Source organism: Aplidium turbinatum, chromosome 18 (genome assembly GCF_918807975.1).
Source record: "Aplidium turbinatum chromosome 18, kaAplTurb1.1, whole genome shotgun sequence".
Lineage (NCBI taxonomy): Eukaryota > Metazoa > Chordata > Ascidiacea > Aplousobranchia > Polyclinidae > Aplidium > Aplidium turbinatum.
Window position 1 is genome coordinate 15,279,818 of NC_137489.1, and position 13,446 is coordinate 15,293,263.

A 13,446-nucleotide genomic window follows, 5' to 3' on the forward strand; every position below is an offset into this window, starting at 1 on the left:
AGAATGATCGTGGATTAAATGTCGAAAATATGTAGTATCAAAGAGTGACGCAGAATTAGGTCAGCGCATCATAGTCACTACTGTTGTATTGAATATTTGAATCGTTGTTAAAAAGGAGAACTAGGTTAGTTGACATTCGAGGGGAAAACACGTGTCTTCATAGTTGAGAACGCTGTGGGTTAGTGACTTCACACCCTCAATGTTGACATCATAACGGAATAAATGGTCAGGTTTTATGAAAGGCGGTATGCAGTTGAAACAATTTACTGAGCTGCGAGCAGTTAAAACAATTTAGGGTCGTTAGATGGTCCGGCAATACCGGATTACAATCCCGATAAAGCATTTAATGCGTGATACAACAATTCTATTGCAGGACGTCGCCCAGACTTCAACAACGCTAAGTGATCATTTTAACATTGTTGCAAGTTTAATGCTATTTACTTGTGCTATCATTATTGTATTTTGGCCTCCAAGCACGCAGATTTGGCCGCCGAGAAGGAGCTCTAGGTAGGCCACGATGGCTGCCGGAAAAAAACACGAGTTTTAAGGCCTGATATAAGGTAGAATTTGGTTTTGAATTGTAATTCAATAAAACGATTGATATGTTGAAGCAGTATGCAGTTATCCATGCTCGTCTGTAAATTGTTAATGTATGTGAAACTGTAAACAACAAGTAAAAATAAGAAATTACTGAAATTGTTATTTTAAGTATGTAGGTAGTCATTTGATTTATAAGCTACCAATACAACGAAGATCATGAGTTTAGCAGACATGTCTTTGGATGAGTTCATGGCAAAGGATTGGGAAGATTCATCTGGTGATGATGATGATGGCAGAAAAGCTAAAATAAAAAAATCATCACAAAAAATCAAGTCTGAAAAAAGAAAAAGTGATGTTAAAAAGGTAAAAACAACTTCTAAAATGTAGAAAGAATATTTTTTAATTTATCATGTATTATGCTGAAGTATATTTTATTATAACATACTGCACAATCTGAGTTTTGTGTGTCATCTGTGTATAATAAGCACTGTTCCCAGGAGACTACTAAAGAATTATTTTCACAGAGTTACAAAATCTTGTTCAATTTCAGATTGAAAAATCTGGACTAAAAGCAAAGACTAAAAATGCAATGAAACATCAAGATCAACTTAATAAGTTAAAAGAAAAAGATCCTGATTTTCACAAGTTTTTAAAGGTTAGTTGGCTCTTTTTTTTGCTTATAACAATTGGTATTGCCACGTCCATACACAGTTTTCTTCATCGTATTTGTCTAACTTGGAGTACAGAATTGGTTGCCAGATTAAAATGCAATGGAATTGTTTAAAAATATGTATGTTAAATATAGCTATGTTAAGCCAGAAAGACCAGGAGGATGTTTACAGCTGTCTTGCAACATGTTGTTTCAGTAATATACCAAATGATATTTGATTGTTAAGTGACATAAACACATTAAAAAGCGAATTTTACGCCTTGTTGATATAGCCCTTCCCAAAATTTAATTTTATGAAGGTGGGTATTAAACAGAAATTAAAAAAACATACCAGTAGTCTTAAAACATCTTGTTATAACTGAAAATCAGGGCTAAACGTGGATTTGAAAAACATGAAATAAAAATACGTGGTCTTGCATAAAAAGTGTTTATTTTATATTATTAGTGTGTTATATTTAAAATAACCTTTTGATGGCACATGCAATCTTACTTAAAGTAACTTACATGAAAAACCTATTTTTACTCTACAGAAAAGAATGGCCAAATGCAATATTCATAGACAGTGGATTGCATGAGTTACATTACCGTACATTGCACAAATGCACAATGCACAGTGAATTCATAGGTTACATTGCATTGCCTACTTAAACAACAAATTTACACATTTTTAACGAAAAAAAAAAAAAACAACATAAAGTTACTGAAGATTAGCCTAATCGACCATCTTGTAGCTTTCATTATGAGCAACAATTTAGGCTACATGTCTACGTTTTGTGGCCTGTCATAGGCCTTCTTTTGTTTCTGCCGTGAAATAAATACACTTAATACAGTTTAACATGGTCTCCTGCATTTTTTTCCTCCCCCATGAAAACTTTCTGTGTATGCCACTGGCATGCCATGTTATTAATTGCATCACATTGTTTTCGCCACCAATTTAGTTACATCTGCTTTGTTACAACATATAGTAATTTGGATTGATGGGGTTTCTTTTTCTGCTGCTTCTTGTACACTGCACCTTTGATCAAGCTAAAAATTATCCATTCTACTCTCAGTTGATATTTTAGAGGTAGATTTTCTTCCAGATAAGATACAAAACTTACCCGGAATCGCATGAATCTTTTAAAAACTAATCACATTTCAGGAGGAAGATGCTAGTTTGTTACAATTTGATGATGGAGAAGATCTTCCTATGTCTGATGAAGATGATGATGAAATGGAAACAAACCTCCATGAACTTCCGGAACAATTAGAAGAGATGTCTTCTGACAGTGAGTTGGAAGTTGGGTCAAGTGATGATGATGATGAAGCAGACACACAAAAGAGGTCAAAAAAGAAAGAGCTAGTGAGTGTTTTTATCTCTTAGACATCACCTGTGTTATGATGCTTTAAATTCTTATGATCTTGATTCTTGCTTAGCTAGCTGTGTGAAGTGCACGCATCAAGTTATGGTGAATGTGTGAAATCTTCTTGCTTTAATAAGTTTGTTGACGTTTAATGCCACATGGACACCAAGTATGTATCGATATTTCTGCTGAGTGTTGTATGATCTTCTTGTGTGTGGTATTTTTCAATGTCTTCATGTTTCTGTTGTCAGTCGAGTCGGCTGAGTTGTGAGAGCCCTTTGTTCGACCTTCGAAGAGACACCGGTTTAAGAGCGCGTTTCTGTGTATGTTGGCAGAGCACGTAAGGAATTGCTGAAAGAATCTGCTTCGTGTGATATTTTTGAGTTGCAGATAATTTCACTAACTGACAAGGCTGAAGTTTCTGGGTTCTCAGTGTTTCCCTTTCGTATTTCTTTCATGTTTTATCCAACAGACAAAAGTTACCGACAAACTGATAGAGAGCTGGAAATCACGACTCATTTGCAAAGAGCCTTCTATGACAGCTTTCCGTCAGCTCTGCAGCGCGTTCCATGCTGCGCTTGTTAGCATTCAAGATGGCGGCAATAAAGAGGAACACAACAAAAAAGGGAAAAAAAGGAAAAGGCCCAAAGCCGGCACTTTGAAATATCAGTACGCTACTTTGCATGCATTCAAAAATTATCACGGTTTAGTTGCAATGAAAAGTTGTTTTCACTGCCTTCTTTGTTTTAATCAGGCCAGGATATTAGGAATGTGGTCTGCCGGGGCTAGGCCAATGGCCCTGTTTTATAATCGTACATTTGGGCTTTAGTCTCAAGTTCGTTAATATAAAACCGATGTGTTTTCATCATGGAGCTTTTCAAGCCTATGTTTCTAACCTAACATTTTAGTTTTGACACATAAAAAAATATGTTTTTTATTTTTAATGAATCGAAGACGTTCCAGTAAATAATTTCTTTTTACATTGGTCCAACGTCTACTGAGATTGAATCAATATAAAAAGCACTGATTTGCTGCTTGGGTTTTGACAAACATGGTTTACAGGGTCATAGGTGCTGGATCGTTCAATGCAATCGTTGGAATGTGCGTCAAATGTATTCCGTCAGCACTCGCCACGATGCTCGACTATCACCCCGAAACATTAAAGAGAACAAAAAAAATGTGAGTAGTTATTGCAGCGAACGTGTTTGCACGCGTGCCTATATTCATGTTTGTAAGGATTTACTGCAAGATATTATTTCATCAACTTGCCTTTTTTCTGGAATGGTTTGCGTGTCATTTTTGTTAAGATTTGTTAATAATTTTGAAAAAACTAAACAGCCGTCTTTGCGTCTCAAGTTACACTTTGGAATAGATTGTCTGGTTGAGGAACTTCCTTCGAGGCTGCATAATGAAAATCCAACATTTTGAGCACTCAGCCTTTGAAACGCTATTATAATAGACTTCTAAAAAAAACAAAGAAATTTATTTGTTTGAAGGAAAGCCCCCCTTCCGTCGTCCCGGCCAAAGTGGGCCAGCATCCACGATGAGTTGCGCGCATACTTACAAGACGCCTTAACCTTGGTTCAAGTTCTGATCGAGCCATCAGTAACCAGAGCCTTCTTGCGTCATCTTCTGGTACTCTTGCCTTATTATGTCGCTTTCCCGAAGATGGCCAAGACGTTTGCAAAGGTAGGTTGCTGCTGCTGTATGTTAGAAATAGAATAGAACTCATCTATTTGCTGCTGTGTAACCGGCAATAAGCGAAGATCTTACTGAATTTTTTTACGATTGAAAAAAAGCATTTTCCATACTTCATTCAAACAGCTGGTTTCACTTTAGTTGCCATGCACGTTTTAGCATCTATGATCCCGAAAGCAAACTCGGAGCCAGAGTCTGACCTCGTTGTAGTCGACTGGAGAAAGACGTCAATTGTTGATGCGTCCAACATCGGCATTTCTGCCAGAGCGAACGATCACGATTGCTGGAAATTTGAAATCCTACGCCTGCGAAGTAAAATCATTTCCAAAAGTCAACTTAAGGAACATGCATCGAAATGTTTGTTCCCTCGTCAACCAGGAATGCTTGAACTGCTTTCTCACGTAGACGTTGTGTTGTTCTTATGTTGCCTTCATTTCAGCTTTTAATAAAGTTTTGGAGCTCATCGGACAATGAAAGCATTCGCGTTTTGGCGTTTTTGTGCATCACAAGACTGGTGAAGATGGACAAGGATCGTCACCTTGAAACCATAATGAAGGTGGCAAGATCCATATTTTTATCGTGATACTTGCTTTAAATGTGACGTCGTGTTGCTTTGCGTCTGTGCTGAATTATGAAGTGCAAGGGGTAAGCAAAGTTCACACACATTCTTCAAACCCAATTATTGAACCTAGAACCTTCAACCCAACTTTTGAACTGGAGTTTGGGCCTCGGTCACAGTTTTTGATATTTCCATATTGGCAAAAACATGAAAAAAAAAAGGTAAATGTGTTCATGCAACACGAGCTTTAAGAAAGTTGCAGCGAACGCACAAGAACGATCGATGCTGGTACGTGATAACTCCATTCACAGAAGCCTGTAAGATTGCTGCGCGAACTTTCAAGCTCGGGATTATTTTGCTTCACGTTTTCAACTCGATCTTCTTCGCAGCAATGCTACCTGAGCTATGTTGCCAACTGCAAGTTCACATCACCATCCACCTTCCCCATGATCAACTTCATGCAACAAACCTTCACAGAAGTGTGCGCAGTCGACCCGAACATGACCTACAGGTTCGCCTTCATGTTCATCAGACAGCTGGCCATTCACTTGCGGAAAGCTATATCGACGAGAAATAAGGTGCAGGTTTGATTATTTTGGAAAATAATGCAAAAATTTCGTTTGTAGACGTGATAATAAGGGTAGTATCCACCCAACTAACAAAATCTATTTTATATTGATTCAACGTTTGCAGAAGTTAAATCATTTTGCAGAAGTTAAATTATTAAGAAGTTAAAAAAACAGGATCGGCTAGCTGGGTAGTCGGCAAATGTTTCCTTTTGATCTCGTTTTCAGCGTCGAAGTGACGTCACACGTCAACTTTAACACTTGACTAGGCGTGTGTCATACCTATCAACGCTTACTAAGTTTTCTTGCAACAACATTTTTCTGAGGCATCGCTTATTTAATACATTTAACTGTTTGGTTCGTCGTTTAAATGTTTTGCATATAAAGCAATAGAAAAACGAAGGGCAACACCTACTGTGCCTGACAACCGTTTCAAAACATTCTCTGATGACGAATATCACTAATGACGTGTGTCATCACATTGCCCCAGACAGCAAATTAAACGTTTTTTTACGTTGATTCAACGTCTGGAGACGTTAAAAAAATGACTGATTTGCTGTCTGGGCACTGACAAGTTCATACGCATCGTTACAGGAAACTCGACAAGCAGTGTACAACTGGCAATATGTCCATTCCATCGGCCTCTGGTGCCGGGTGTTGTCGGTTATCCACCCCAGTACCGTGTTGCAACCCCTCATATACCCTCTTGTTCAGGTTGCCTTGGGGACTATTGAGTAAGTCATTTTTGCCATGATTTTATAATATTTTTCTTACTGTTATTTCATACTACCTATCCGTGTGTTTGAGCTATCTTATATAAGCCGGGGCTTCCCGAAGTATGGGTTATGTCACCAAACAAGGTAAAAGTAGGCCTACAATAGCTAGTTTACAGAGTAAACTGTCGCATAACGGGTCGCATAAAAAATTATTTTCTTAAGTGGGGTCGCACAATAAAAATAGTTTTGAAATGCCCTGCAAGCCATTGTAAGAAGTGTCGTATGGTTTGTGGTTTTATATCGATGGCACAGCCAAGGTACTCCCACTAAACAAAAACCGTCTCTACCAATGGTTTGAAAGTTCTCACATCAGCTCATTACGATTTCAGCGTTCTACCTACCACTCGCTATTTCCCGTTGCGGTTTCGCGTCTTGCAAGATCTAATAGCACTCGGAAGTTGCACTAACACATATATTCCTTTGCTATCTTTTATAACTCACCCGCTCAGGCTACCGGAGCTAAAGAAAAAGTGAGTTGCCAAAGTGTATTGGTAAACTAACCATAACTTTTTTCTTAGATTTACATAGAAATACTTACACTAGAGATTCCTGGCAATTTTAACTTCGCTCACCTCTTAATTTCAATGTGATAAAGAAAGCTGATGCTGAGATTGTTTTGTAAACACTTCCGCCAGACATCAACGTGGCGTTGTGTTGTCGAACCTGATAAAAAATTATCACAAACTTTAAGTTTGAGTCGCGTATGAGCTGCATCGAACACCAACTTAAGATATTCGTCTTTAAATCACAGGCCATCTGGCATGAGCGCGAAATCTCTGCCTTTTGAGACGATGCTCAAGTTCTCAGGATCTCAACTCAAAGACAAATCATATCGCGACGGGACAGTAGATCGCGTCTATGACCTCCTCATGGCTTATTTCAACAGCCAGGCTCACACGATAGCCTTTCCTGAACTCAGTGTTCCAACCGTGATCACGTTGAAGAAATTCGTTAAGGATTGCAAGACGCCCAATTACAGCAAGATCTTGAAAGGAATTGTCGATAAAGTTAATGAAAACGCCAAGTTCATCGAAGCGAAACGACAGGAAGTGACGTTTGACGTGAAGGACATCAGAGCCGTGGTGAGGATTCGATTCAATGCTGACCGATATGCTTTCCCAACAAGCACTGCGTTATTATTACGATCAATTTCAATTTTTAAGTATTGAGTTTAAGAAAGTGTTTCGATAAATCATCATCAGCAAATTGACGCTCAAATAGAAATTTGTTGTAGTTTAAAATTTCCTCTGTATCAAGAGCCTGCACTTCCTACAGTCGATGACTTACGTGTAAACTGCCACCTGTGAAGACAACCGCTTCCGTTGACTTTTGTCTATGTGTCGCTTTAAAACTTCAAAACCAACAGCATCATACAGCGAAACGTGTGGCTGTTGATTTGATGATTTAAAAGCAATTTTCTTGAAACATCCAAGGCATGCTTTCAATGTATTTAAGTGAAATTCTTCCTCTAATTTCTCAACGAACAAAGCTTGGCTCTCTTTTACCTCGATAATTTGTTTTTTGTCTTGACTACAATCACACAATGCAGGTAATGATGATGAAAACAGCACACTTCGGCATCTGGTTTGCACACTTGGCAGTCATACTTACGTTTATGAGTAACTGATAAGCTCTTTATTCGCTTACAATCGCTTACACTGCGAAGATTCAAGCTATTAGACTTGAATCCCGTTTGTAGGAGCATTTTGCAATCTTTATTGTCTCGTCTCAGATTGCATGGGAAAGCAAGATGAAAGAAGAGGGAGTCCCTTTCAATCGACACTACGATACCTACAAGATCAAGAGGAATCGGGAAATCGTTCTTGAAATCGCGGATCGGGATCGCAACGTGGAGGAGAGGCTCCCGACTGTCGATCGCGCCAAGTTTATGGAGAAGAACAAAGCGGAAGACAAGGAGGAGCTGTCTCAGTTGTTCGGCGACGATGATGAGAACGAAGACTTTGAGGAGACTTTTGACAAAGCTCTCAATGATGGTGGGTCATCCTTTGTTTACACTTACAACAGCAGACATTGTAGACTTCTCACGTAACTTAGCATTCATTCTTTTTGCTACATTCTATCTGCAAAACTACACTACAGCGGTTTATACAGTGTCGAGCAGTATGAATGCTCGTTCTATCTGCTACATTCTATCTTGCTGCATTCTATCAGCAAAACTACACTACAGCGGTTTATACAGTGTCGAGCAGTATGAATGCTCGTTCGACACTCACCCGTGGTAGTTGTACGTGGTCTTCTACCATTGCAGCACAAGTTGTTGTATCTGAACGTAGCAATTCAGTTCCCTGGTTTTATTTATCTTATTCATAGAGACAGGATTAAACCAGTTTGTTTCAGTACTTGTTGTTTTTTAACTTATTTGAATTAATCTGCAATTAACAGACATTTTTCTACCAGGTGGATTCAAGATGAAATTTAAATCTGACAAGAAACAAAAAGAAACTGTCCAAGAAGAAGTAAAAGAACTCGTTGAAAAAGATGATGATGAGGAAGTTGAAGAGGATGGGGACGTTGATGATGATAACGAGTCTATAGAACAGGACGAAGACTCCGATATGGAAGCGGACATTGTTGAAGATTTAAATTTGTCCGATCTTGAGTGATACCAGAATTAAATTAATCTAAGAATTGCGTTGGTGGTGTGATTGAACGTCAACGATCGACTAAGACTGTTTTCTGGCAGAAAATTAAAACATACTCAAAACTTAACTGAGGATAAATTTTAGCGACGTTTTAAAACATCTTCGCTTGGTAGGCCATGACCACCTGAAGACGCGGCCTGATTTGTCACATTTTGCAGATTATGAAAACCGCTACTGCTAGTGTTTGACTGACATTTTCTGAGATGTTTTTATTTTTTGCTGTCTCTTAATGATATAAAAGCTTTTTGTTGCCTTGGGGAAGCAGTAGCAAATGAGAAAAATTAAGTTCAAACACCCTCAATCAGACTGTTATTGAAAAATTAACAGTCTGACTAAAATCTTCGAAATCAAACTGTCTTTGTTTTTCAACATCTGATGATGTTAAAACCTATTGTGTCATCTGGGGAAAACAGCAAAGAAAGCGAAAGAATATAATTTTTAGAAAAATTCATTTAAACAGTCACCCAAAGTTAGCAAAATATGGAAATTTCTGCAAAATGTGACAAATCAGGTTGTATCTGTAGGCAGCCATGGGTATTGGGTAGGCTACTGTATTAGGCTAGGTCATTTTAAACAAACCAGACTTAGCGTTTGACGTTTAAATCTGCAAACTCCAACTATTTTTTTTTTGTAACTCTGAGTCCATTTATGTAAGGGGTTGTCCATAAAAGACGTCCGTGGTCAGGAGGGTTGTAAATTGCGACTTTTCTTTGACACATGAGGGAGGAGAGGAGGGTCATTTTTTGCAAGTCAAGTCAATTTATTTTGTTTCAACAGCGCAAACAAGCAGAGAAAGTAAAAACAGTGCATTGTAAGTTAAAGCTATTGGTTAGATTATGGCGTAATCAGGATAGTAGCGAAAGACCATAAGCGGTCATCTAGTCAGCCACCACCCTATAACAATAAATCTAAGTACCTACGGTGCTCATTCATGCACACATGTGTAATTGCAGGCACAACACTTCAGTAAATAAAAAGGGTTTAGCCACTGACACTAAAAAAAAAACTATTGTTGGTTGGAATCTTCATCCTCACTTTGAGAAAACCAAATATAAGATTCAAACCAGCAACCGAGTATAAGCCAACGACCAATCTGTGATTATGTGCTAGAATAGCCTACAGCGTTCGCCAAAGTGTTACTAAAATATAACGGAAAAGAAAGTATAGGCCACCATCACAATGTAACAATTACTGAGGAAAACAGACAGACACAAATAGGACATGCAATTGCAGGACCAGATTTAGGAGGAGGGCAAAGGGTGCAGTTGCCCCGAGCTCCCCGACGTGAAAAAAATGTGATTTTGTGTGAGTATAATTATTTTCTCTCAGTCTTTGAAGTTTCTGCAAAATGCCTCCTTTTTCTTTCAAGGGGAATGTTTGGGCTCAAGGTGGCGACTGAGCTTGGCGTGAAGGCATTAGCAACGGCGTGAAAAACTTTTTTGTACGGGGCCCCCGATCTAAAAGTGCCCCGGGCCCCCATCAGTTAAACTCGCCCCTTGTGCAATTGTATGAGGACGTGTTTTATAGACAGCCCCTTAAGTTCACTTTTATTTAAACCAGGATTGCACAATCGGAGCCGCGTTGGCCAATCTTAAAAGAGAGTAGTTATTTTGCAACTACGTCACGACTGTAGTAAAAACAAGGCACATTCCAGACAGCAAAATCCGTTATTTTTACATTGATTCACATCTGCAGACGTTGTAAAATGTAAAATCAATGTAAATTAATGGTTGATTGGTCGTCCGGGTATAAGTTTTTCTAATGATGATTTGTGGTTTCTACAACACGTCCGATAAACGTTTCTTTAGAGTGTTTGTAAATCATAATGTGGGCTATCTTAGTTCTGTAAGTTTGCAAGGTATTTCTTGGTTGGTCTGAATTTTGAAACAAACTCTTCATCCTTAATCGTACCTGCCACACAGTTATTGTGATTGATTAACAGCCAAGCGAAAATTCGTTTTTGGAAGCTTTCAAAATTGCATTTTTCACAACTCTGCAAGTGCAAACAAGACTGGCTGAGTGAGAAAAGTACGCTAGACGCTGAATAGAAATAGTGATAATATTCCTTCCATGGAGGCAATAATGTGATCTATTTAGTAGAATAAGCCGTTGCAAGTTTCTGAAATACCTTAAAAATAGCTTGGTTCGTTGGTTTTGAATCTTTATCCTCGGACTGACAAAGCCTTGATAGGTTATTCCTGGTAGTTTCGCATACTTGTGGAGGCTTTTGACGCAGGGTCGGTTACCGAGATTGACAGAGTAAAGTTTTCCGATTGTTGAAGTGTTGTTGGCGGGTAATTATTCTACCCATTGGTTGCCACTGAATGGAGAGCAGTCCTAAAATGCGTTGCTCAAGCGCATACCCTGTGAGAGCCGAAGCAGCGCCGCTTGATCTTGAGTCGGTCATCTTTGATGCTGATCAGTGTGTCTGAAATTAAATCGAACGAGCAAGTAGGGCAGGAATTCATATTCAACAGTCTATAGTGACATAGGCTTCAGTTTCACGTTTTGACTGGTCATACAGAGACTGTTCAACTGACGAGGCAGTGGGTGTAGAAGGCACAAGCTGCTTAGTTGTCTCCAGAGCGCACTTTACAACAACCACCGCGAGAAATCCGGCTTTTATAATTTAATCGAACATCTGCAGACTTTGAGAATCAACATAAAACTTCGAATTTTGCAAGCAGGGTAAAAATAGTGTCAAAAGAAGTCTGGCAGATTACAACAACAAAGTACCCTTTCCTTGCATACGCTGTTTCTTCCTTGTAGCCTATCTGCCATGAAAACCAGCTTGGAAAAGTAACGAAAGATTTGTGTGCAAATAATAATAGACCAATAGAGCCATTCATGATATGTCATCTTAAATTAGTGGTGCTTCAACATTTTTTTGTTGCTACGCCTTTGGAAAAGTTTGCTGGATTTGCGACGCACCCAGCGCTAGGAATTTCAGTAATTTTTATTTATGTGCAGCCATTTGTCTGGTGGCAAAGTGAATGGTGGCAGTTGTAGTAAGCCTATGTGATTAGTAAATCATGATCCTTAAAGCTACAACAGTTTCGTAATAATGAGCTAATATGCACATCGTGCACATGCACATATAATAGGGCTAAATCAAATATAGTTATTACTATCTGAAGCCTTTACAAATTGTTTCACCTAACGGATCATAAGAAGGTCTTTTTGAATAAGACCTTCTTATGATCCGTTAGGTGAAACAATTTGTAAAGGCTTCAGATAGTAATAACTAGGGCCATTTAAAGTCATTAAAGTCATATTTTTTTCTATGCATCAGTAAGTCGTGAAATCAATTTTAACGCAAAAACCGCATCCCTATGTGGTATATTAAGAAAGTTATGAAGTCATATAAAGTCATATTTTCCTGGTGGTCACAGCGGTAAACCATAATCTCTTCGTGGGAAAATTGTAACGTAAGATTCCCAAATCCGTTCGTCTGCATGCAATGACCCAAAAATAAACACACTTTCGAAACGTCTATTCAAACAGTGTATTCCAGTAAAATTAGCCCGAGGCTATCGAAAATAGGTGTAACGCCTACACCTCTAAAAAAACTGTCACTACAATACAGATTAATTGGATAAAAGACGGAACCTTTGTCCAGCTAGCAAGCACTAAGCCAACAGTTAAATGTGCGGCCAACTTTCAAACAATCATTTTACGAATGACCAGAATAGATAGCAATATCTCAAATTCACGTATGCAGTACTGTGACGCAATAATGAAAGACAATTATGAAGTCATTTCAACAGGTGTTTAAAGCTAATGTAATATTTCCTGTTTAAACAGGCCCAAACAAGTCCTAACAAGTTTGACACAAGTCTATGAACGATGGTGCAATTTTGGCACATTTTCTAGCAACTTCCATGACGTAATATTCAGTAGACTTGAACGGTTTTATATGACGTTTGATTTGTACAGAGATTGGCCGTAACATAGCGGCCCCTAGTTATGACAGTCTAACATGGCATAACTAAAAAAGAATTGAAGGACAATCGTGAGCCAATGAATAAAACACACGATACACAAATTTTTTGAATCACTCACGTTTAAGTTAATACGCAAATACAAAGGGCATGCAAAGAATGAACAGCAATAAGAATAAACACGACGATACATGAAATTGGTACCATAGGTATTAGGTACACGCAAAATGACGCTATATACAATAGTTGCGATAATAACCGACTGTTCCGGGCTCAGACAAGTATCGGCCACCGCAGACAAAACCAGGCTCAAACCCTAACACTTAGGTGTTCTTTACGGGGGCGAGGCACGAAATATCCCTCAACACGTAAAAATCAGGAGACGCGATACGCCTCTCACAACCACCCAAATTACGTGTAGCTGGGCGATCAAAAACTAGCGGCGCAGAAAACTGTGAAGGGGGCAAAGCATTACTGCTAATGGCGGCCCCGTGACCTGTACGCTCTGGGGGAGGAGTTCGGTTGTAATTTGCAGACCTTGGCTCTACAGCCTTCGGAAGACCCTTAGCCGCGGCCCCGAGACCTCCTGAAACAGCTGGAAAACATGTGGATTGTACAGGTCCACTTACAGATTGAACAGGCGTTTGGAAAAGGTTAGGTAAATTAAACTGTGATTGATGTTCACTTCTG

The 13,446-nt window shown here is 38.8% G+C and overlaps 1 protein-coding gene across 1 annotated transcript; it reads left to right on the forward strand.

The window, feature by feature from the left end:
• Positions 1-531: 531 nt before the first annotated feature.
• LOC145787494 (nucleolar complex protein 2 homolog) lies at positions 532-8,806 on the forward strand. Its single transcript, XM_082599246.1, has 13 exons — positions 532-903; positions 1,091-1,195; positions 2,352-2,552; positions 3,026-3,222; positions 3,616-3,732; positions 4,050-4,242; positions 4,691-4,807; positions 5,200-5,388; positions 5,971-6,110; positions 6,482-6,622; positions 6,904-7,234; positions 7,885-8,146; positions 8,571-8,806. The coding sequence occupies exons 1-13, from the start codon at positions 757-759 to the stop codon at positions 8,774-8,776; spliced, it is 2,346 nt and encodes a 781-aa protein (XP_082455372.1). The 5' UTR covers positions 532-756; the 3' UTR covers positions 8,777-8,806.
• The last annotated feature ends 4,640 nt before the right edge of the window (positions 8,807-13,446 follow it).

Coding starts and splice junctions, on each gene's coding strand:
- LOC145787494 (XM_082599246.1), top strand. CDS start 757: ATGAGTTTAGCAGACATGTCTTTGGATGAGTTCATGGCAAAGGATTGG. Junction 3,223..3,615: donor GCCGGCACTTTGAAATATCA/GTACGCTACTTT, acceptor CATGGTTTACAG/GGTCATAGGTGCTGGATCGT. Junction 8,147..8,570: donor TGACAAAGCTCTCAATGATG/GTGGGTCATCCT, acceptor TTTTTCTACCAG/GTGGATTCAAGATGAAATTT.